General features: G+C 37.9%; 2 protein-coding genes across 3 annotated transcripts in view; both read right to left on the reverse strand.

Annotated features, from left to right (window-relative positions):
• Nucleotides 1-746: 746 nt before the first annotated feature.
• On the reverse strand, nucleotides 747-7,562 carry LOC129362158 (tubulin beta-2A chain-like). Its single transcript, XM_055033538.1, has 4 exons — nucleotides 7,377-7,562; nucleotides 6,918-7,026; nucleotides 5,453-5,563; nucleotides 747-2,137 (listed from the first exon to the last, which is right to left on the reverse strand). Exons 1-4 carry the CDS (start codon nucleotides 7,431-7,433, stop codon nucleotides 1,065-1,067), a joined length of 1,350 nt encoding a protein of 449 aa, XP_054889513.1. The 5' UTR covers nucleotides 7,434-7,562; the 3' UTR covers nucleotides 747-1,064.
• A 1,358-nt stretch (nucleotides 7,563-8,920) lies between these two features.
• The window catches only part of LOC129361583 (solute carrier family 22 member 23-like), a 34,942-nt gene continuing 19,885 nt past the window's right edge, over nucleotides 8,921-23,977 (reverse strand). For both annotated transcript variants that reach the window (XM_055032505.1, XM_055032506.1), the window contains 7 exons: nucleotides 22,380-22,548; nucleotides 21,299-21,426; nucleotides 17,803-17,905; nucleotides 16,978-17,213; nucleotides 15,806-15,838; nucleotides 14,648-14,774; nucleotides 8,921-13,993 (listed from right to left, as the gene is read on the reverse strand). In XM_055032505.1, coding sequence (XP_054888480.1) covers nucleotides 12,541-13,993; nucleotides 14,648-14,774; nucleotides 15,806-15,838; nucleotides 16,978-17,213; nucleotides 17,803-17,905; nucleotides 21,299-21,426; nucleotides 22,380-22,548 — 2,249 coding nt within the window. In that variant the 3' untranslated portion in view covers nucleotides 8,921-12,540. The remainder of the gene's footprint in view (nucleotides 13,994-14,647; nucleotides 14,775-15,805; nucleotides 15,839-16,977; nucleotides 17,214-17,802; nucleotides 17,906-21,298; nucleotides 21,427-22,379; nucleotides 22,549-23,977) is intronic.

The raw sequence follows: 23,977 nt of genomic DNA on the forward strand, positions 1-23,977 counted from the left end.
AATGCAAAATAAGGTGACACAATATCAGGAGGATGTTACAAGTGGTGTCTTTGTTTGAGATACAGTCTTCTAAAGAATTCCAACACATGGATGTTTCAAGTGTTTCTCAGAATGATTGTTATAAATCATCTAGAGATGACAAGCTTGTACACATCCTAAAAGGTGTGTATAGGTGTGAGAGAGAGAAAAAAAAAAGGTTAATTGTTTCTCAGAAAATAAATTTTGGCAAGGATTATTTGTATTTTGTATAGACAAAAAATAAAAGTCTAAATTATATGTCAACTTTTTTTATAAACTTACTTTCTACCATTGTATGTTGTTTAAGGTATACTTAAATAGGTGGCATTTGTCAAGGGAATATTCACATGGATGATAGGACAAACAAGTTTGTTACGATAACACAAATCATAATAGTGCCTCCATATGTTTGACTTGTTTCTATTATTTATCCCAATAATGTATCCTAGTTACAGTTTTTCTCAGTACCTTTGGTGCATGTCTTGAGTCATTTTCGCCATCTGTGAAACAGTAAGTACATTTCTCAAAACAATGTGTGAAACCAGTAAAACACTAAGGGCAAATCCAGTTTCTTTCTTAAAATCCTTAATTCAGGCCTTATTCTGCCAGTTGTCAACTATCACAACAGTAACAAAATATGGGAAAAAATACTTTAAAAATGTGCTTCAATGTATATGTTTAAACCTTTGCGCACACATTTTATTCATAAAGAAAAAGTAAACATGAGGTGAAGTTTAATTTGAATTGTTTATTGTACATTGTAGACCACAGATGCTTGATGAAGTGTTTGTTACAAAACTGTGTAAAGCAAATGTCTGAGCTTGTTCTTACATTGGCAAAGCATTATTGTGGAAACAAAATACATCATCTCTCACTTTTGTCAGGTCCTAACACCACTAATTAGCTTTGGCAATAGCAATGTGTTTCAGCAGCATTATTTAGAATAAGCATTTAGTTTTTAATCTGCACTCTGCAATATTAAATTAAACATTTGTATCTCAAGCATACTACATGTATTCTAAAACAAGTTCAATGCCGATGTCTAATCAGTGCCGCACATCTTCCTCATCTTCTATTTCGTCTTCCTCATATTCACCCATTTCATCAGCAGTGGCATCCTGGTACTGCTGATACTCTGACACTAAGTCGTTCATGTTGCTCTCAGCCTCAGTGAACTCCATCTCATCCATTCCCTCTCCAGTGTACCAGTGAAGGAAGGCCTTGCGACGGAACATGGCAGTGAACTGCTCCGAGATTCTCCTGAAGAGCTCTTGGATGGCTGTGCTGTTCCCGATAAAGGTGGCAGACATCTTGAGGCCACGAGGGGGAATGTCGCAAACGGCTGTCTTGACATTGTTGGGAATCCATTCCACAAAGTAGCTGCTGTTCTTGTTCTGGACGCTCAACATCTGCTCATCCACTTCTTTCATAGACATCCGCCCACGAAATATGGCTGCAACAGTAAGGTAGCGCCCGTGGCGGGGGTCGCACGCTGCCATCATATTCTTGGCATCAAACATTTGCTGAGTGAGCTCTGGAACAGAAAGGGCACGGTACTGCTGGCTGCCACGGCTCGTGAGGGGTGCAAAACCTGGCATGAAGAAATGTAAGCGAGGAAAGGGCACCATGTTGACTGCCAACTTGCGGAGGTCGGCATTGAGTTGGCCAGGGAAGCGGAGGCAGGTGGTCACCCCACTCATGGTGGCTGACACCAGGTGGTTTAGGTCTCCATAGGTTGGTGTGGTAAGCTTCAAGGTGCGGAAGCAAATGTCATACAGGGCCTCGTTGTCAATGCTGAACGTTTCGTCTGTGTTTTCCACAAGCTGGTGGACAGAAAGGGTGGCATTGTAAGGTTCCACCACGGTGTCAGACACTTTAGGGGAAGGCATGACACTGAAGGTGTTCATGATCCGGTCAGGGTACTCCTCACGGATTTTGCTGATGAGCAGTGTGCCCATCCCTGAACCTGTGCCTCCACCCAAGGAGTGTGTAAGCTGAAAGCCCTGAAGGCAGTCACAGTTTTCCGACTCCTTTCTCACCACATCCAGAACCGAGTCCACCAGCTCAGCTCCCTCTGTGTAGTGACCTTTGGCCCAGTTATTTCCAGCTCCACTTTGACCTGCGTGACAGAAAAGGTTAAAGACAGTTCTTGTTGAAACAATATTTAACAACAAACTATTTTGAACAAATGAGCATGATCTGCAGAGGGCTCTCTCCACACTGTTGCACTCAAATACTATAGTTTGCAGGCTCTCAATGTATTCCTTCTCTTAATAACAGAACATTGGTAAGTGCCCATACACAAAAAATCTATTTTAGAAATAAGGTTTATTACTTTATTTGAATTTTATTTGTGAAAATATGTGCCGGTGAAGCTTTTTTATGATTTATGGGAAAATCCTACCCCTTAAACTTTGCTACATTTCAATACTTACTCATTACAACTACACAAAATGTATAAATGGTCTTCAGTATTTGTATAAATAAACATCCCCCTTTAACTTGGAATCACTAAATGAAATTCAGTGCAATTAATTGGTTCAGAAACAACCTAATTAGTACATAGAGTATGTCTGTGATCAGCAAAGGCTATAGGCATTTTTGTTAAAGAACCTTCGTAAATAAACAGCATCATAAAAACCGAGGAACCCAACAGAGTTCATAAATTACACTTTTGAGAGTAAAAACCTAAAATAACAATCAGGTTATAGTCAGATGCGAAAAAGAAAAATAATAATTTAGACCTTCACACAAAATATTATATTTTGCAGAAAGCCAACACTGCATACCACCCCAACACTCTCTTGCCTCAGTAAAACAGGGTGGAGACAAAATTATGATATGGGGGCATGTTTTTCTGTGAGAACAGGGGAAATATTTAAAGTTGACAGGAGGATTTATGGAGCTAAATAAACCTGTTCGAGGCTGGAAAATACCTGTGGTTCACTTCCCAGTAGAACAATACCGCTTCACATACAGCCAATGCTACAATGGAATTGTTTCTTAGATTGGCCCAGTCAAAACCCCGATCTTAAATCAAACAGATAATCTGTGACAAGGTTTGAAAATCGCTATCCACATAAGCTGTAGAATCAATGAGTGAATAAAAATGTCATTCACTGGATGCTCAAATCACCAACACAAAAAGAAACAATTTTCAATCAGCTTTGGATTCTAAGGTTGACAGTTGGAGTTTACATTTAATTCTGTTTCTAAGTTCTATAATCCACAGTGTAAATAGATAAACTTTTTTTTTTCTCCATAGAAAGTTTTGGCTCTGTTCTCATGCATCTCATTCATAGACTCTTTCCTCCAATGTTGTGTTACTGGTTGCAGCAGAACTGCAGCTGTGCTCAAGATATCGGCACAATGTCTGCATTAGTTTCGCTTGGTCGTGCCACATTTTTACACCTCAAAATAAGATAGAGATCATGAACATAGCACAAAATTTACAATGGCTTAGTTATAGAGCACCTGATGGATGTTTCAGGGCTTTACATTCAAGTGACATAATCATCATTAAGTGTTTTTGCAATCTAAAGTTCCATACACCAAATTACAATCTCTAAAAATATGATACATATAAAAAACTGTATTATAGTCTCTTAGTTTATAAAAGCCTATAATATTTAGATAAATTTTGCTTTGATTTTATTTAATAAGCAACACCGCCTTGCAAAAAGAAGGTTTGAGGCTTGAATCTAGACTTTTCTACGAAGAGTTTGTATGTTCTCCACTTGTGCATGTGTGGATTTTCTCCACCTATTCCATTTTCAAAAACATGTCAAAAGACATGCCTGGATAATTGGTCTCTCTCAATTGGCCTCAGAAGTGCAAGGTTGTTTTTTCTGTGTGTCTCTGTGTCACCCTCTGATGGATGCGTGACTTGAGCAGTGTGTGCCCTGCCACTAACCCAAAGAGGGCTGGAGAAAGCACCTTCCTGCCACATTTGATGGATGGAAGTTCTAAATCTGTGAAAGGTGATTATACTGAAAAAACTGTGCGTTTGTTTTTGGTTTATGGTTACTTCAAAACCCACATTTTTATGTTTTATTTCTTTGACACATTTATCAAAGAGGATGACATGTTAGGTTCCATAGTTTGCTTTTCTCTCCCTCTTCATTAGGTACACATGTTCAATTGTATGTCAATAGGAATAGTAAATAAGCTAATCCCATTGCAGCAAATCAATGCATTTGAGCATCGAGACTTGGTTCAGCGAAAGTATGGTAAATATCATCTCTGATTACATTTGTCAAACCTTGAAGCAGATGGGCTACAGCAGCCAAGGACACACCAACTTCTACTCCTATCAGCAAAGAGCATGAAACTACATCTCACACAGGCTCACCATGCCTGTGTGAGACAGTAACAGATTGGAAAAACATTGCTTGGTCTAATAGGTCTTCAATCAGTTGTGACATTCAAATTGTAGGATCAGAATTTAGCGTAAGAAACATAAAAAGCATATAAAAACAAATCCTCCTTTGCATTAGTGTTTCAGGCTGGTGGGGCTGATGAAATGGTGTGGGAAGTTGTTTCCTTTGGACACGTTGGACCATTGTCTAAATGCTACAGTCTACCTGAACATTGTTTCTGAACATGTCTATCTCTTTACTGCAAATTACACATCTTCTCCTGGTTACTTCTAGCATGATAGTGCATCATGTCACAAAGCTTATACAATCTCAAACTACTTTCTTGACATAGAGTTTGCAATGCTCCAATGCCCTTCACAGTCACCAGATCACAATAAGATGGACCCCCTCCTGGAAATGTAGTGGAGCAAATCATGGCTGAGAAGCTGACAAATCTAGAGAAATTCCTATAATGTCAAATTGAAGCCAAATTTTACAACTTCTTGAATCTACACTTAATATCCTTTGAATCTACTGCTTGCAATGTGTGTCTAATAAAGTGGCCAGTGAGTGTCAGAAGATGATATTCTGATCATTTTTGGTAACTCATCCATCTTCTTCATTAAAGTGATTTAATTCTCACCTAAACACATCAATCACAGCAGTGTATTGATACTGTGACTAATGAAGTACTAGTACATAAGCAGTTCCCCATCCATCCTCTGTTGACTGTTAGTAATGAATGACTAGCTCCAAGAAAGGGGAAATGAAAAGCCCATCTGTGATGCATTGTTTCAGCTCCCGTAGCCCCATTTGTAACCAACAAAGTGCTTCCTATGTTCTGCCAAGTCACCAGAAGAGGTATCTGACTCTGACAATGACCAATACTTTCTGCACCACAAAGAGAAACTGCAGTTATATTGTGCTTGTGGTACGATGACAATAACACACCTGTGCATTGCTCTCTCATAAAACTCAGCACAGATTTCACAGAATAAGGAAGCAGTTTCTGACAAGTGTTCTATGTCCAGTTTGCCCAGATTAAGCTGCAGCATTTGAATTCAACATCCACTCACCAAAGACAAAGTTGTCAGGTCTGAAGAGCTGTCCAAATGGACCGGAGCGAACAGAATCCATGGTCCCAGGTTCCAGGTCCACCAAGATGGCACGTGGCACAAATTTGCTGCCTTTGAACACATGGGAGGTGAGAGAAGAAAGAGAAAATGAGAAGGCTTTACTAAGACTCTGCATGTAGGCAAAGTTTAAAATAACACAGGGTGATATAAGCCCCCTTAAAGAAGTTTTGCTTTGTTTTTTATTTTCTTTTTTTGTCACACTATTATTTCAGATCAGCTAACTTTGATATCAGACAAAGATGTCTGAGCAAAAACAATAATCTTATTCAGAAGTTTTGTAAAAAGATATTGCAGTCATAGGTACAACTGTTGTGTTGCAGTTCTGCTGCAACCAGTAACACAACATTGCAGAAAAGATTGGAACTAGCAGGGCAAGAGAACACAGCACATGCTCTCCGTGTATACCTTTTACTTTGAAAGGGAAGTTTTGGGTGTGACACCACAGCAAACACACAAGCAATCTTTAAGGGTGCAAATACCTGTTCACAAAACGGTACACATTTAATTAAAATGTATTAAACTGCAAAAGAGTCATTTGCTAAAGCCACAAGCATATCAGGATTATTATTGAGGTGCTTTATTTGTCCAGCCCCCTCTTTGTCTTGGGCTGTTCTCGACAGTAAAATACTGCAGTATGCTGCACAGCTTGCCAACTGAATTACTGCAGAGTCCACTCAGAAAAAAAAATAAAATCAGCAATGCCCTATGCATTTTTTTTCTTCTTTTTATGCTCAATACTCAAGTTCTAATGTTGTTTGACTAATCAAAAAAAAAACATGAGAATTATGTTATGCAGATATTCAAATGCAGTAGTCAGTGAGGCTACCAACAGCAGGCTACACTGGAACTAAAGGATCAATAATGTCACATTAATAGGAAATGGAAAAGCAGAGTTGCTCATGCTTCTTTCAGCTGTAGCAGATGAGACCACAGTTTGATCTTAATCCACCTGGAAAAGACATGCTGGCTAATAAAATGTTGTTCTGCTAAACAGACAGAAGCGTGCCGAGGACAAGCAGCAGATAGAGTGTGATTGGGACGAAGTTCAACATGCCACAACAGATACTTGAGAAAATTTGAAACAAGCCAGAGTGTTGAGGTCAGCAATGCAGACACTGCAGGTACCTGTTTTCCCTGCAGAGAGAAAAGGAAAGGATGGGTGGAGGACAGGGAGGGAACACAGAGAGACGTTTTAGCAAGATCACTGTCCTATTTTTTTTTTTTCATGCACCCATGGTGCAACCTATTTTCCCCTGCAGCTAAACCTGTGACGTGGACATCATGTGTTGTGGCATTCAAATGAGATCTGTGCAGCAGAAAGCCATGCACTGATGATGAGAAACAGACTGATGAGGCAGTAAAGTATTCAGAAGCATTCCACAAACAACAAATGTCCCTCTATTACCCGAGGCCTCATTGTAGTAGACGTTTATCCTCTCCAGCTGCAGGTCACTATCACCTTGGTAACTGCCGGTGGCGTCGATGCCGTGCTCGTCGCTGATCACCTCCCAAAACTAATGAAGACAAAATACTTTTCCGTTAGCGATTTGGAGCGTAAACACGCCGCGAAAATGGACTTTAAAGCGTGTGTGTCAGGTTTTCTTTTAGCGCTGCGCATCTGCAGGATGGCAGATTGAAAACTCAGCTGGTGGGGGTACTTTGCTGCAGCCACCGAACCCCACCCTCTGAGTCCAAATGTCACTAATAGTAGTCAATTTCAAGTATTTTTTTTTTCCAAAATTCAATAGATATTCTGTTTTATTTACTTGGCTACGAAACAAACGCGTCTATTTTGATAAGGCAAAACGCATGGCGTTCATGAACTTATTTTCAAAAGAGTCCAAACAGTTGAAACATGTAATACCTTCGCCCCGATCTGATTTCCACACTGTCCAGCCTGGATGTGAACGATTTCCCTCATGGTGAGCTGCGGATGCTGGGACAGGGGGGAAGAGCTTTTCTCGACTCGGGCTTCGTCCACTGTCCTGTCTGGCGTCTTTCTGCAAAATCACCCTTATTTCTATACTGTGCGTCGATCCGGCGAGATGGACCGACACGCTGCAGCTCGGATGACGTTAGACGCGGCGCAGCATCTTTCTCAGCCAATAGGAGCGGTCCGGCTTGATGCAGTGCACTAGGGGATGCTGCTGCATCATCCCTCCCTGACATCACCCTGTCCCGTGCATGGAAAAATTTTGCTTCTTTTTGCTGGATTTAGGCTGTTCTGTGCAAGCTCAGTTGGTTGCTAGTTCTCTGACAGGCAGTGTGGGTGGGGAGCTGCTATCAATGTACGAGTTTTGAGTGATGGTGGCAAAAACGTTAAGCCTGTTAAAAAAAAAAAAAGGAAATAGCCACCATGTCCACCAAGGATGCTATAAGATTCACATGACTAAGTACATATTGTGAAATAAACTGTTTCAGTTTAAAGAAGGGCCGCGTTGCTGTGTGTATAGCACTTCTTTACTGCAAAACTCCAGCTTCACAGCCGCTTCAGTGTTGGCTGGAATAATTGGCACGTAACCTTCTGACATAAATTGTACAAGAAGCAATTACTTTAAAATCTAATTTCTTGGGAAATAAACTAGATTGTATCTTAAATGGCATATTCAGGAAAGCTGAAGTTGTTATATGTGAACACACTGCTTCTTTAGAATGTCACCTCCAGCTTTTACTGCAATTAATTCCAGCTAATGGTGTAATGTGCAGTTCGGAAATAATTAAGAGACCACTGCAAAATTCTTCGTTTCTCTTATTTTACTCTCTACAGGTGTATTTTTGAGTAAAATTAACATTGTTCTTTTATTTTATGAACTACTGACAACATGTCTCTGAAATTCCAGGCAAAAAAATTATAATTTATTTGCAGAAAATGAGAAATTGTCAAAATAACAAAAGTTGCAGTGCTTTCAGACCTCAAATAATGGAAAGGAAACAAGTTCATATTTATTAAACAATATTAATGAACTCAGGAGTTCAGAAATCAATATTTTCAATGGGGTTCAGTACAGTTGTCTCTTAATCTTTTCAAGAGCTATATGGGCTAATTTGAGAAAATATTGTCTGATGTTGTCAAGGGTATTATACACTTATGTGACTGGGTTATCACCTCCACCATCCCTCCTCCTCTTCCAACTGTTTTTTTTTTTTTGTATTTCAGTAATTGTGCAGGATAAATGTTATTGTATGAAAACGATTTGGCAAGAACCTGGTTTTGCGACATTTAATTACAGATTAACACACTTCTGCTTTACTTGAATGTTCTTGTGTCTTGCCCATTTTTATGAGTGCTTGAGAAAAATAGGTCATGCAATATTTCTAGCTCGGTGAAAAGAAGAAGACATGTCTTATTTAAAAACTAAATAACCTAGTGAGCTTATCTAAATAAAAAGAAAAATATGAAACAAATGCTCAGATTTCATCAATAAATAGTGGTTTAATTCAACATGTATGGCTTATGTACAAGTGCATTATGTCAGTTAAAATAAAATGAAATCAGACAAGTGATACTTAAAAATGTACAATCCAAGGTTTTTTTTTTTTTTTTTTTTACATTCATTTGAATCTCTCAACAAAGAGATTTTGAGTCGCTCAACTGAGAGAAGCAAAACCTGAAATGTGTGCATTGGGTACTTCATCCCCCCCAAGGCTTATCAGCTGGATTCAAAATTTATTTACCACTCCTTTGATTTGCGATCCTTCATCTTATCTTTCCAACAATAAATGTCAGCCCTAAAGCCTTAGTCGCTGGTGCCGTCGTTGCTCTGCATTGCTTTCATTTCACATAAAGTTACATGTAAACAAAAAACCTAATAAGTTGGATTGGATGCAAATGCGAAAAATAGAAAAAAAAATCTCCTCTTTGCACTGAAATAGCTGAATGGAAGAAAGTGAAGTAACAGATGTCAGAGGAGACAGTACCAGTGTTGTGCTGTGTTGATTTTTTTTTTTTTTTTTTTTTTTTTTGTTTGGTTGTTTTTTTTACTCCAGATTTGCATTTAGATTTCAAGTATACAAACTTTAATTTGGCTGCACACCCAGATAAATACTAACACACACATTGAAGGCTCAGCCAACTGAGGCGTCCACCCACTCACAAACACGGAAATGTAATGTAAAAGTTATTGTGTGACAAGCAGTCCTTACGTCCTGTTCCACATCCAACTTCCCTTTCACTCTTAAGTACACCACTATTTTAAATGGTTGCAGTTACTTGTGCTCTGAAGTGTAGTAGAATTGAATGTGGCATACACTATTTGCATCTGAAATGAGAGAACCACATGGACATCTTAGTTACATCAATAATGAAACAATCAAAGACCACCCCTAATCAATCAGCAAGTGAGCTATTTTTCTCATATCAAACACACGTCTTAAGAGTTTGATCAGTCATTCAAACAATCAAAGATATGTAGCATTTTCAACAATTAGCAAAGTGTAAGGCTCTTCACAGGTCTTTCACATGATAACAGAGAATTTTATAGGTCTAGTGATTTTATGAATCCTGACAACACCTTAACAGATCACCTCAACACATCCCTGGATAAATGATCTACAGAGTTTTATCACATTTCAGATCACAAGACATCGTCTGTCTTTCAAGGTATACAGTACGGCACTATTATTGTTATTATTACTAATGGTCATTGTGAGGCTTGTTGTAAACAGTAACACATCCACAGTCACACATCCTCCTGTACACAAGTATAACAACTTCAAAAGCAAGAAGTATGAAACTACTACAACTGTTACACAAGTGACTACATCAAATAGGCTGCAGTCCGGAAGTGGACTTTTGGAAGCAAAAGTACTTCCATGAGAAAGAGCGTTTCATTTAGTTAAAATCAATATGTCAATTCAGAACATGTAATTTTGTGTAGTGTATTGCATTTTTTAAGAGTAAGTTGTGCATGTGTTTGTGCGAAAATGTATGTAAGGAAATAATGACATACTATGTTAATGATTTAGAAAACACACACACACACATTATAGGTTATCAATGCAGCAACGATTGGCATCGCATCAAACATTTTGGACAACTCATTTTTTTCTTTGATTTTTTTTTTTTCCCTAAAAGATTTAACAGTTTTGTTTACACTTTCACGATAGATTTCATGCTTTATCCCCACTGCACAAAAATAAAGTGCCACCATATGAAGGTGCCACAAATACTGTAATAAGGATGTATAGCTCTGTACATTAAGGGCACACCAAGGAGAGTTCTGAAAATAATACTTTGGAGATTATAAAAACAAAACTGAATCAAGCTCGAGAGTTAATTAACATACTTGGTCATAACTAAGGTTGAACAAAAGAGGATTTGCATACAATTATTTTCACTGGCTGAAACAACTCTCAAACAAAAGTTGCTCCTTAATCCACAAAAATCACCATGTGCTAGTTTACCTATTTTTTTGCTCACTTTAACAAAAAAAAACAAAAAAAAAATGCAACACATAAATAGTGGTATTCATTATGCAGTCTGAGAAGAATGTGAAAACAAAGAATGAAGTTATGCCACATTTGGTTTTGCATATTGAAATTGGAGTACCATCTATTTTTAAATGCCTTTCACTGATTGCTTTAACCAATAAGCTGGTTGTCAGCTGTTGGCAGAGAAGGGGAGAGGGTTTTTTCTTCAAAGAAAATACATTTCATAACAAAAAAAAAAAAAAAAAGAGCAAAAAACCTAAAATGACTATCAAAAGCAATAGCAATCGATATATGGAACCCAATGAATTTGAATTCTGTAAATCTCATAAGGATACCTCAAGAAAGAAGCCAGTGTCCCACTCATATCCCCTTGCCTTCAAGACCCAATTCTCTTGAACGTCTCATTAAAGAAAGCAAATCAACTGGAATTATTTCAAGGGAATATAGTTATCTGTTGATTTTATGGTGCAGCATATGGTTAAAAAAAAAAGGTTATTTTTAGACAGTAGTGGATAGGCATATTTGTCCTTTTCAATGCTGAGACGTAATTTTAGGCTCAAGAACTCCTTCTCTCATTCCCTGTGCCATAGCAACTGCCACACCAGCGTCTGTGCTGCTCGCTTCTCCTCTTAGGTCCACGCTTGTACATTTGATTTTTGATTTTTAGAAATCTAAAATTATGAAGCTGAAGAGAAATGTGTTGAGTTCCCAAATGGAAAACAGCCTTAGAGATGAGAACTCTAGAGAAATTGGCACATAAACAAACCGAGTCATCCAAAATTCAACATGGTGCAAGAGCAACTTCACATTCTCTTTATAAGTCTCCCATAAATGTCCCAAGACAGGAAAAAAAAACAAAAAAAAAAAACACTGTACTGCTATTTATGTTTTGGCACTACATCAATGTTTGTTTTGGTTAGGGCAGTATTTGGTATTTGTATTTGGTGAAAAAATAAATAAAACAAGGTGTCCAATTTAAATAATTTACATTTACAACAGCAAAAATACTTTGCAACATTCCAATTTCTTGTAAATATGTAAGGCCTTTTTGATGGACGCAAATTAAAAACATTTTATTTAAGCAAAAGCATTGGTGGTATCCATTGTTATCGTTGGCTTCTCATTTCTTCATCAGAGCTGATGACATCTCTGCAATCATTGGCATTCAAAATGACAGTGGTTTTCCCTTCTTTCGCTCACCCAAAGTTGTTGATTAATTAATTAATTTTAAAAAAGAAAGAAAAAGAGTACTTTATACGCTGGTGATTTCCAGTCATGTTCCTGAAGTGCAGATATTGACATTACATTGTTACAAACCAGCCAGTGCTGCAGTCTCTCACTTGTGTGGTCTTCAGTTATTGGCGAAATCCACAATGACACAAGGAAGGATGGAGAAGCACTGAAGAAAATAAAGCAGCTAGTGTATGACAAGTCTACCCAGATCCAGTTTGGACCAGTCTTCATGAAGGACCTGAAGTCTGGGCTAGGTAGTCTCCACTCCCACACCCCCAAAAGCTCCATGCTGTCTTATGGATGTAGGTGGCTGCCTCTTGGTGCGACACATAAAGCTTCACATTTTTTTTGGCTGCAACACATAATCATGTCGATGCTGTGCCATTGACAGAGTTGTTTTCTGTGCTGGAAGTCTCCCTGTCCATGGTGGCTATGACACCAGAGTCTATGGGGGAGGACACAGTGCTGTCCATTAAAGAGATGGGAGCTGCCTCAACAGGGACTACATCCACATTGGAATTTGACTGTACAGAATTTAAATCTAGAGAAATGACAGAATCTTGTACAATGTTTGTGGATGATTCTAGATGTATGGTATTCACAATGTCTGTGACAGGGAGGACAGTTGGACTTCTTGCTGTGGTGTAGACAGAGGAAGAGTCAGCAAAGGGCGTGGGATCTGAGTCAGTAGGTGGAGCACACGTGTGTTTTGGTGACACAGCTACTAAACTTGGAGGAGTGGAGGAATGAGAAGAGATATCTTTACCATTGAAGGGCATCAGATCTAAATGCGGTGGCTGTGAGTTTCTAATATCAGGAGTACATGCAGTTTCTAATATTTTTTCTACTTTAGGGGGGATATCAAACTGTGGGGTACTGGAGGTTGAAGTTTGGGCGGGTTGGTCCAGGTCTGATGTTGGAAGGAGGTTTTCTGAAATACTAGGAGCGTCTTCAGATACCAGCGGCTTGGATGTTGTAATGATTTCATCAATGTCATTTTCCAGTGGGTTCGGAGACTCTAGTATGGAACTAGGACGGGGCTCAATGACAGGGGTTGTACAAATCAACAAGGAGGCCGGCAATGTTTGGGGGATAATGGGAGGTGAAGAGACATGCAAATCAACAATCCCGGGGCCATCCTTAGTTTTGGGAGAAGGAGTCGTGTTATTCACTTCAAGATGGATATTGTCTGTAGATTCCTGAACTACCAAAAGTTCTTCTGCATCTGCTAAAAGTGGATCTGTAGCGCATGGGGCTTTGTGTAAAGGACTAGAAGACAGCAGGCATTCCTTGTTGGCTTGTATGATGACGTCTTTACCTCTGGACATTGCGGAGGCTGATAGTGGAAATGGAGAGGAGTGACCGCTAGGGTCTTGTGGCTCAAGCAGGTCTAGTCCTTCTTTCAAATTATTGGTAACAGACAAATCTCCAGCTGCCAAAGTAGGCAAATCAACTGCTGAAGAGGCAGTGGAGGCCATGGTTGACAATGCAACATTGGCTGTCTCATGAAGTGGTGTGTCTTGCACTCTGGAGTAGTCCCTGTTGGGCTCTAGCTGATGGAGCAAGAGGTCCTGTTCTCCCAGTTTCCTCTGGAGGAGAAGTGGCTGACGAGTGTAGTTCTCACCATCATCGATGGTCTCTGGGAGCGACTGGTTACGGGTCTCAGGCAAAAGAAGAATGCAAATGATGCAAATGAGAGTGCAACAGGCAAAAATTATGTGGTGAAGGAAGTAGCCTTTTTGATTGTGGAGGTCCATGATTGGTGCAGTAAGCATGCCAAAGCCAGCACTGGCCAGTACAAGGCCCACACCACCACCCCTACAAAGAAAGATATTAATAATGTTATTTAAAGAATGCTCATATATATATATATATATATATATATATATATATATATATATATATATATATATATATATATATATATATATATATATAAACAAGATATAAACAGTGACACCTTCTAGAAATAAAGCCAGGTTCTACCCTGGGTATACCCTAAAATCATTGCTGTTAAATAAATTCTGACATTATTTGATGTATGTATTCTTATGCTCTGTTATATTTTCAAACAGCAGCACCTGACTCTCAAATCTAAGTAGTCTTTGCCTTTTATGACATTACTCAAACACAGCACCAGATGGTGTTCTTGAGGCATTTTCATTGGAGCTCCTTTTAAATGACCATACTTAAGAGAGATCTGCAGGAGAACCGATTATTACTCTGAAAGTAGTTCAATCTTGTAATTCAAAGATTCACCAGGAGGTAGAGCCAGTAACATAACTGTGACTTTAGAAACAGTAAACATCAAGCCAGCAAAGTATTTAGGATGCAAATAAATAAACAAAACAAAAAAAAAAACCTTAAAAGTTAAATACAAAATGAAATTATGTAAAATGGGAACAAAACAACCCGTTTTACTCTTACACATTCTTCAAAACCCTAATGGGTGTTGACAATGGTATAGATTACCTGATTACAGTGGGAGTGATTTCAGCACAGAAGAAGATGCTTAGGTTGCTGACTGCGTGAGAGGAGAACATACCGATGATGGAGAAGGCAATAGAGAAATTCCTATTCAGCGTAGATTTTTTCTGTTCTGGAGAAGCAGCAGACACATTAATCAATTTAACTCAGCACCTCATATCGTTAGTAAATGCATTATAGTACTTTGTGGAACATTTCAAAACATTTTTAGAAACATCATTTTGTTTTTTATTTGTCAGAAGTGTAATTCTGTCAAGAAACAAATTATAGTTGTTACAGTTTACAGGCACATAAATAGAGGCTGATAAAAGCATCTATATGAGGGATATAAGACATAATCTGAAGTTATACAAAACAGTATTTCTTATACATTTTTAAGCATTAGATGGTGTAGTAGAATGTGTGGCAATGACATATTTTATTGGGCAAACATTTAACTAATTGAATATAAAAAAAGAGCTAAGCAAAAAGAAGAATATTATATGAACAAAAGACCGCAGTTACTTAACTTCCCCACCACAACCATGATAACAGCAGGGAAATAACCAGATGCATCAGGTTGTTTAACATTGCTTTAATGTGGACAGCTTAAATCCAATAAATGTGTTTTATTACATAAGGACAAGAGAATCTGAAGTTTTGGAGACTGAAATTGAAGGCCATAATTCAGTATTTTATGACATCTTATGTTGTGGTAAAAATCACATAAACTCTGAAATTGTTTGGGTAAACATGAAACTGACTACACAATAATCTATTTACAAAATGACACACTGAAGTGTTATGACTAGAAAATGTTTGATCTTCTGGTTTCCCACTGAGGTTCACAAAAGAAATCAAAACAAATAAGCCATAAGATGACCATAACTGCATCCAAGTCTTTTTTATGACCATCTTTCTGCAGCACTAATAGCAAAGAAAATGGCACATGACCTTGTTAAGAAAATGCATTAACTTGTGTAATATGTTTTAAATGTGACGCTGTTTCAAATGGGTTCAATATGATATGATCATATCAACAAATTAGGTAAAAAAAAAAAAAGTAATCAAAGCAGAGGCAGTTATTAAGTGATTAACATTTTATCAAAACTGTATCAGCATATGCAAGTAGTGATAATACAATAAACAACCAGCAGGACCTACCTATATTTAAATGATTGCTGTACTTCCAAAGTACTGAAATGACAAAGAGATGAATGAATATGGATTAGTGAGAAAGTGGGAACAATAATCACAAGCACTCAATCAAGAATTTAAAACCTGGTCAAATATTTAAAAAAAAAAACATTAGGTGCAGTTTGTTCCTGTAGAAACAGTGCTGTGCATTTTGGACCATCTGGAGGACATCAGACATAAAGTGACTAAAACAAGCAATTATATTTGTATTATGTAACTATTATCAGTTCTGATGTGTTTTAATACTTAGAATAAAGGTTTCACAAATCCTAAACTGTGCATAATGAATTTCTGAGCCGTGCACTAATGATTCAGTTCAGCTTTTAATCCCTAAAGTATTTTGGAATTAGAACCAGAGATGATCAATTTGTGGTTGAGATTTTTTGGGCAGCTGTGTTGTGCTGCCATATTGTTTTACAGTGCTCAGACAGCACAGAACAGTGGGGGGTGCTGCTGCTCCCTAGTGAGTGTACAGGAAAACAAGAGGCAGACAACAACCCCACTAGACCATCCCACTGGAGAGTTATGTTGTTCAGACCTACCACCACTACTAGCAAAAAGTAGGATTATATGGAAATGAGAATATAAAAACTATCAAAGGGTGAAACGCATCACATTCAACTCCAGTTTGTCTACACTTGTGACATAAATATTTTGGAAGAACATTCTATACATTTCAAAATGTGTTTATAATTATTTAAACTACATGTTGTGCAAAGCATTCCAACTCATAATAACGGCGTGACTGTAAGCTAAAACAGATAACTGTCTGCCAGAATTTATTTGTGAACAACAAAAATCACATTGATCATTAAAAAAACGTCTGCATTTTATTTCATTCGAAGTTTTTTAATTTTTCTGAACAAACGTAGGATTTGAAAAATGAAACACACAAAACTGCATTTCATTCATTAATTTACAGTTGTTTAAAAAAAAACAAAAACATTCCCACAGCATGATGCCAACACCTCCATATGTCACTGTGACAGGATGCTGTGCAGGGAGTTTTTTATCACTTATAGCCCTTTGCATGTTGGCAAAGAAAGTTTTTTTTTTTATACATGGCCTAATTCAGTGAACCACACTGGAGAAGGAGTCTCATTTTAAAAGAATTTTCTTTTTTTTCATGAACTACTCACAATTCAGCAAGCCCAGCTGCAGTAGTGATGCCAGAGCGGTGATGATCATGAACATCAGAAGTCCACCACGCCGGCCCATCAGGCCCACTGCTGGGCACAACGCAATGCACGATGCCACTGCTATACCAGCCTTGGTGTAATATTCTGCATAGAAGTCACGGAATATGGTTTTTTCCTCATTCTCTGGACTCACCATGCTCCGGGCAAAGCAGTGGTGGATCCCATAGCCTGTTAACCTGATAAAAAAAGTAAACAGAAAAGCAGGCTTTTAAGAGAATACACTGGGAAATAATGCATTTAATATCATCCTGTTGGCTCTCTTTTCAGCTTATGAAACAGAAAAAAAGAAAAACTCACAAATGTAAACATTGGCTTACTGGCACAAAAGAGCAAAGCTCATAGGCACACACATTAAAACCAAACATCCCCATTCTCTCTCCTGGCTGTCTAATGTTTCCCACAGGCAGAACTCATATAAAATTTATGCTAACTGAGGGAGTCGGGGCACCGCACTGAAGTATGGATAAAGCTACAGATGAGACCTCAGATGGAGAGATGAGAAGAGGGGCAATCCCATCAGGGATAAAAACAGAGAGAACCAGAAAAGCAGAAGATAGAGCTGAAGATCAATGTTGTATTGAACTTCCAGGTTTATATTGGCATTTTGAGTGCACCAAATGGCGGCTCTGACTGGCATTACCCCTGCCTATTTATTTATGTGAGCAGCAGCTCCTCCTGCCATTGTTCTCAAATCCTCACAAGCAGATACATTAGAACTCAGAGACATCGACGTTTTTCCAGCATCTGCATGAAATTAACACTTACGAGTTGACGCACAGGACGACGATGTTCTTCCACAAGTTCCTCGTACCAGCCATTTTCACGATGCATGTCCTTTTGGGTTTCTTCTGAAGAGCATTTTGTAGTTCTGGGAACAAACATACAAGGCAGTAAATAAAACAAATTAAAATATTTTGAGATTTTCTAATAAAAAAAACTGTTTGGTAGTTGGTATAAAGAAACCCAATAATTAATATTTTGGGTCAATATTGAAATCTCAGCTGTTTAATTACTTAATTCAAACTATTCTTCAGTGAATGTATTTCAAGAACAAATTAGTGGAATACTAATGTGACCCAATATTTTTTATTTATTTAATGTAATTGTTTTTTTTGTTTGTTTGTTTTTTTTTTTTTTATATATACATTGTTTTGATTACTTTTTTGAAACTGAAGCACAAATTAAATAAGCAGAAGGACAGGATATAATATTGCTGTAGCATAGTGTATTTTAAGACAATACATGTTCTTATAGTTCTCTAAAATTGCCTTGTTTTTTAAGATTTTGACAAATGTTGCAACTTTTGTCCTCCAAATTGCTGTGTATGCAGAGAAACCAATGACTGCAGCATGCAGCAGCTCTTGTGCTGAGCATGACTACTAAACAGGCCGAGTATCAGCAATGTTCAGCTCTGGTCACTGTTAGATAAAGCATCTGATCTGTTGAATAAGCCGGGCCACAAAAGTTTGATCAGAGATTTCTCTGCAGTTTTGTTTCAAACAATAGCACCAAGAGCAGTATTCATGGTGAGCCATTGAAAAGACAACACCCATTGGCTACTGATGAGCTGAAAAAAACTACCTTAGCTTTTCCTTGGATGCCAAATGAGTTTGAGAAATTTTACATACTACCTGTCTCATATGTTAAGTGATTAATATATAATTCACTTTCCATAGAGTCTAAATGTCACAGTGTCCATTTTTTTCCTTCAGACTTGCATACATGACAAATTAAGGTTTACTTTTGTTTGCTTCCAACTCAGTCTTGTCATATTTATTCATTTTAAATATTCATTTAAAAATAATAATAATAATAATTAAGTAGTGAGGGGTTAATTTATGTTTATTTTTGTAATGCTAGAAGATGCAGTTAAAATAGGTGAAAACATCTCTGACTAGAGTATATTTTAATCTGATGAGTTGAATGATTGCAGATTATTCAAAGAAAAAAAATACTTAAACCTAATTTATTTCTGTAGAAATGTTTTTTTTTTAAAGAAAAAAAAACACAAATATATAGGTAAATAACTAATAAAACTACTATAAAATAAATAGCTAATAGATCGTGGCAAATTTGGGAGTTGAAAGGGGAAACTTTCACATTGACCTAATAATGACGCCACAAAAAATTGAGCAAACAGGTTTCATGCGAGTCTTGGTTGACTGAATATAACAGGTTTGTGAAAAAGCAACACACCCTGAACAGCAGGGTGACACAGCACGCAGTGGATGTTTTGATATCAGATGTGAGGTTGCCACAGAAACACACCTCTGATATGTGGCATTGTACTTTCATGTTGACTCAGAAACTTCTCAGCATTCCACACAACCCCCTGAAATTCATCTTGGGCTGAAGCCCTGCAGTCTTTCTGGTGATTCCCTGGCCAAGACTCAAAACACTGAGTAAGGTTATTCTTGCACACATCATCGATTAAATTTTCCAAAGATGGAGTAATTAGCACCATTGTATGCATGGCATGCGACTATATGCAGGAACTCTTCTTGTACTGAGACAGCCTATAAGTCTGAGAGGGGGAAAAAATTTCAGCATACGGTAGCGGATTTTCTGCTTAACTGCTGCATCAGCTCACATCCACTGTGTCTAGCAAGAAAATAAATAAAATAAAAGTGCTACTTTAACAATCAGTGGTTCCCCTTTGGGCTTGTTTCCAAGAACAGATCCTTTTATGTTTCACAGTTGCTTGATTTTCACGCAGCTCATCACAGAGCAAAAACTACAAGAAGGCAGCATGTTGATCAGTGATTCAGTTTTACAGCTCGACACAAATGCAATGTGCCATGTCATCAACACAGATCAGTCTGCTTTGGCTCTGACTGGTCCCTTGAGAACAGAGAAATGTACACAGGGTCAAAGTGCCTGACCCGCCCCCCATCTGCCATCTGACCATTTGCTTCAGCTCATCCTCACTTATACAGGCTCTAATAAAATTAATAAACAATTGAGTGTGTCATAATGTAATGTTCAGCTCTCACTGCCACCTCTTTAGTGGAATGTTACTATGGTAACAAGACAGGAAATCCACATAACCTTGTCAATTTGTCTAATTTAGGAAAGCACAGCTGGAGAAACGAGTGTCTTTCAGACTGAGTGAACAGGCTTGGCATATGACAATAAATAAAATGCTTTCATTAAATGTTTAGTTGAATCTAACTTTTTAATATGCATGTGCATCTCAGTATATTAGAATAGCAATGAAAAGTTATTTGATTGCTATTTCTTGTACTACTTTATGTAGCTCAAAAAGTGAAACCCCGACACCAATTAAAAAAAAAAACAAAACTAAGTGATATGCTTTTTTTCTGATAATTTTAATCAATATAGTTTAATGAAAACCCATACTCCAGTTCAGGAAATTAATATCAATAGGTGAGATTTTTTATGACACAAATTGTATTTTACAGCCTACATAGTCACAGATAAGACCGCCGACTGGACACTTTTTCAGCAAACCATCATTTACACTCTCAAAGGGGGGATGGTAGGCCTTAGAATGTCATTGCTAAAAATGCTGGCTGTTTACAGCCCACTGTATCCAAGAACACCAATAAAATCTTAAGTGGAGGGAAAACATGTAGTAGAAAAGAGTGCATGAGCACCATGGAAAACAGAAGCCATTTTAAGAGTCTGAATGGTCCCTCTGACCTTAACCCCATAGACAAAATATGAGGTATTACTGGAGGGAGGGTAATAGATACTAGAACAAACACTGTAGATAAACCGAAGGTCTTTGTTAAAGCAACCTTGACTTCCATAGCCGTTGAAAACAAAAACAACAGGCCAATCCCTATGCCAAATGCCTTATTGTGTTAATACATGCAAGAAGAGCTTTACAAAAGCATCAAATGCATATACTGCACAGCATATTGACATATGTTTCAGTGGCCAACATTAGTGAAATAAAGAAACCAAAATGCATTTTTTTCCACTGAGTTTTCTATCAATATGCTTTAGACACTGACTTCTGTGATCAGTCAACTTGACTTTTTGTGATATATTTTAACTAAATTGGTTTTCATTGGTTGTAAGCCATAATCATTGAAATTCTCATAAATAAACTATAGATATAGTACTGTGTGTAATGTATGTATGCAACACGCAAGTTGCACTGTCTGGAATGAATTACAAAAAAAAAAAAAAAAAAAAAAAAACTTTTCTGTTTTTGATTTACTGAGATGTGCCTCCATGACATTACAAATTGAATCTGATATCTATAAATTAGAAAATGTGACTGGTATATTACCTGTGAGGATGTTATCGGCATCACGTTCCAGGTTCACTTTATTTTTCGTTTCTATGTGTCCCATGATCCATTTGGAGCGGCAGTACTGCTGGGTTGCCAGCAACCAGCGCAGCGACTCAGGGAAAATCCTGTAAAATAGGTGGGGGACATTTTTGTTATTACAGAGCATCAAAAAGGTCAATGCAATTAAAAGGTCCTTGCATTGAAAGACCGGTTGAAATGTCACTCTGTCATACACGTTGCCATTTAACCACAACCAGGTTTCTTCCAGCGAGACAGTATTATCTAACTTTAGGTGATACTCTCTCATACCTTTTGTTATAGCTACAGCTGCTGTCATTTGATATGCACCATTACCAGATATTTGAATTGCTTTAGGTTTCCCAAATGCATGTTGGAAGTTCAACTTCTTCAGTAGAATGATTGCATCTCAACACAAAAACAGCCAGTAGATTAAGCACAACGCCTTAAGTCCAAAACAATCACTGTTAGAAGTCCAGAACATGCTAATGAGGTGGTGAATGCTGCAATAAGTTGTTTTTGCTCGTGTCAAACCTTTCCTGCCTGTTTCACAAAAGATTTGGTTTGCACATTTTTGCAGTGTTGCATAACAATCCCCTCAAAATAGCAGAGGAACAAATCTTGGGAATGGTTGTTGCTGAATTTCTATGGGAGTCATCTACACTTAAGCTTAAATTTTTTTTTGGCCCTGTTTGATCAACTGTTTATAGAAATGCAGTGAGCTGCAATGGTCAATTTGTGGAGCTGGTGACTGGCAATAAAAGAAACACGTCTTTACAATAAAAGACCCTGTTCAACTGATTCCCCTACCTTTAAAAGTTTACTGCTTGCCATTTCTGCATTTACTTTACTGGGCTGCTTTTGAACATTTCTCAATTTTAATATTACTCTCCCAAACTGTTTCAGGTATTTAAATTTCAAAAAACGACATGACTTTTTCCATTTTGCTGGTTTGACCATATGATAAAACTTTGTTTTTTTAAACATACAAAAACAGAGAACTTTGAATTATCCCGGAGCAACTTGCTAAGTTTTTCCTTTTTTTCTTTTTTTTTCTTACCAAATGTAGGACAGCATAAGCAGGAGGGGACAGATGATGACAGCTTGAAGTACCTGCCAGTCGTGACAGAGGTATGCCACTCCGGGCATCAGGAGCTGACCACCCAAAACCACAAAGCTGGCCACCATGGTCATGGAAAACCTCCATGCTGGCAGGCACAGCTCAATCCCTGAAAGACAGAAAAGAGAGGTTAGGTAAAGAAACTTTTATTTTGGTATTGGAAGGCTGATTGCATTTTATGTGTATGCATGTCAGTTCACATAATTCTACTAGATACATAACTTTACCTAATTACAATGATGTACTGACATTGATATGTCAGTAAATCATCTGAAATATCAGATATTGCAAAGGTTACACTTCTATCCTTATCACACTGATGAACGTCTGCCTTTTTGATCTACACTTTTTGTTTCCCAACCACTTGACAATATAGCACACACTGACTCCATTGAAGTTATTATACGCAAGTACTGTAAAAGAGCACCTCATTTGTGCTAAAATAACAACAGTGCCCGTGGATTATACAACAGTACCTTAATATTCAAGATGCAAACACAAAGAGACCAGCCTTGATTAATCAAGCAACAAGATGGAACACACCCAACAAGGAGTGGCTGACAGGCTAGAACAAGATGCTTGACAGTGACAAACAAAGATGAGTCTGTACTTTTTTGAAACCACACAAGTTTTATATTTTATAACATCTACAGCTGTCCATGTAGGCACATTTAGACAGTAAGTCCCAGCAAAAATATTTGCTAAATTACTCATTTTTATGGGTGAATGAAGAACAAAATAGATGTTTAGTTTCAGCTCCAAATTTTTGATATTACAAAGTCATCACTTAAACAAAAACATTCTTAATATCCTAAGAAAATGAATATTTGCATCGTTCCTGTTCTGAAATTGCAGACCCCCCAAAAAAAATACACAAAAAAAAACTTTTGTGAGGGTGCAGTAAAAAGAAAAAGGCTTCCTTGTACTCACTTCACCACTATCAGAATGCCACTGATTCATTCAGTCAGTCATTAGCATGCAGACCACACAGATGGAAAGGAACCCAAGACAGTTCAGCCCTTTATTTACTGCAGTACAGAAGACAAGTTCACCCTAAACTATTGAAATGAGCACTGTAATGCTGCAATTCACTCTAAGTCCTGTCCTGCTTCATTTCTCCTATTTCTCGCAGAAACATGACTATTGTGTCTAATCGGTTTCCTGTGCTGCCAAGAAACACTCCTAAGATGGGCCTTTCAAGGTGACAGGGCCAGGACAATACAATTGGTGTTGTCGGGACCAACTTTATTCCAGTAGGAAAGACTGGAATTTCAATTAGGATGTGCCCCCCTCTGAGGACATGAATAATGCTCTCTGTTCACTGACACGATCACAGCTGGAATGACAAAGCCAGTGAGCGGAGGGCAGGGCAATGGGTGCGAGACCTGCTGGGTGTGAACCAAGTAACCTCAGAGCTCCCAGTTTGCATGCTGCTGTGAGGCACATCCCAGTCACTGCTTAAGGGACTTTGAATTTGTAACTCATGTATCACTGAATAGCCCCCCTGATTTCTGAGAAGTTCATCTTGTTCCAAACTG

Source organism: Poeciliopsis prolifica, unplaced genomic scaffold (genome assembly GCF_027474105.1).
Source record: "Poeciliopsis prolifica strain line A6 unplaced genomic scaffold, Auburn_PproV2 SCAFFOLD008, whole genome shotgun sequence".
Lineage (NCBI taxonomy): Eukaryota > Metazoa > Chordata > Actinopteri > Cyprinodontiformes > Poeciliidae > Poeciliopsis > Poeciliopsis prolifica.

Coding starts and splice junctions, on each gene's coding strand:
- LOC129362158 (XM_055033538.1), bottom strand. CDS start 7,433: ATGAGGGAAATCGTTCACATCCAGGCTGGACAGTGTGGAAATCAGATC. Junction 7,027..7,376: donor GAAATCAGATCGGGGCGAAG/GTATTACATGTT, acceptor TGTCTTCATTAG/TTTTGGGAGGTGATCAGCGA. Junction 5,564..6,917: donor CTACTACAATGAGGCCTCGG/GTAATAGAGGGA, acceptor ATGTGTTCAAAG/GCAGCAAATTTGTGCCACGT.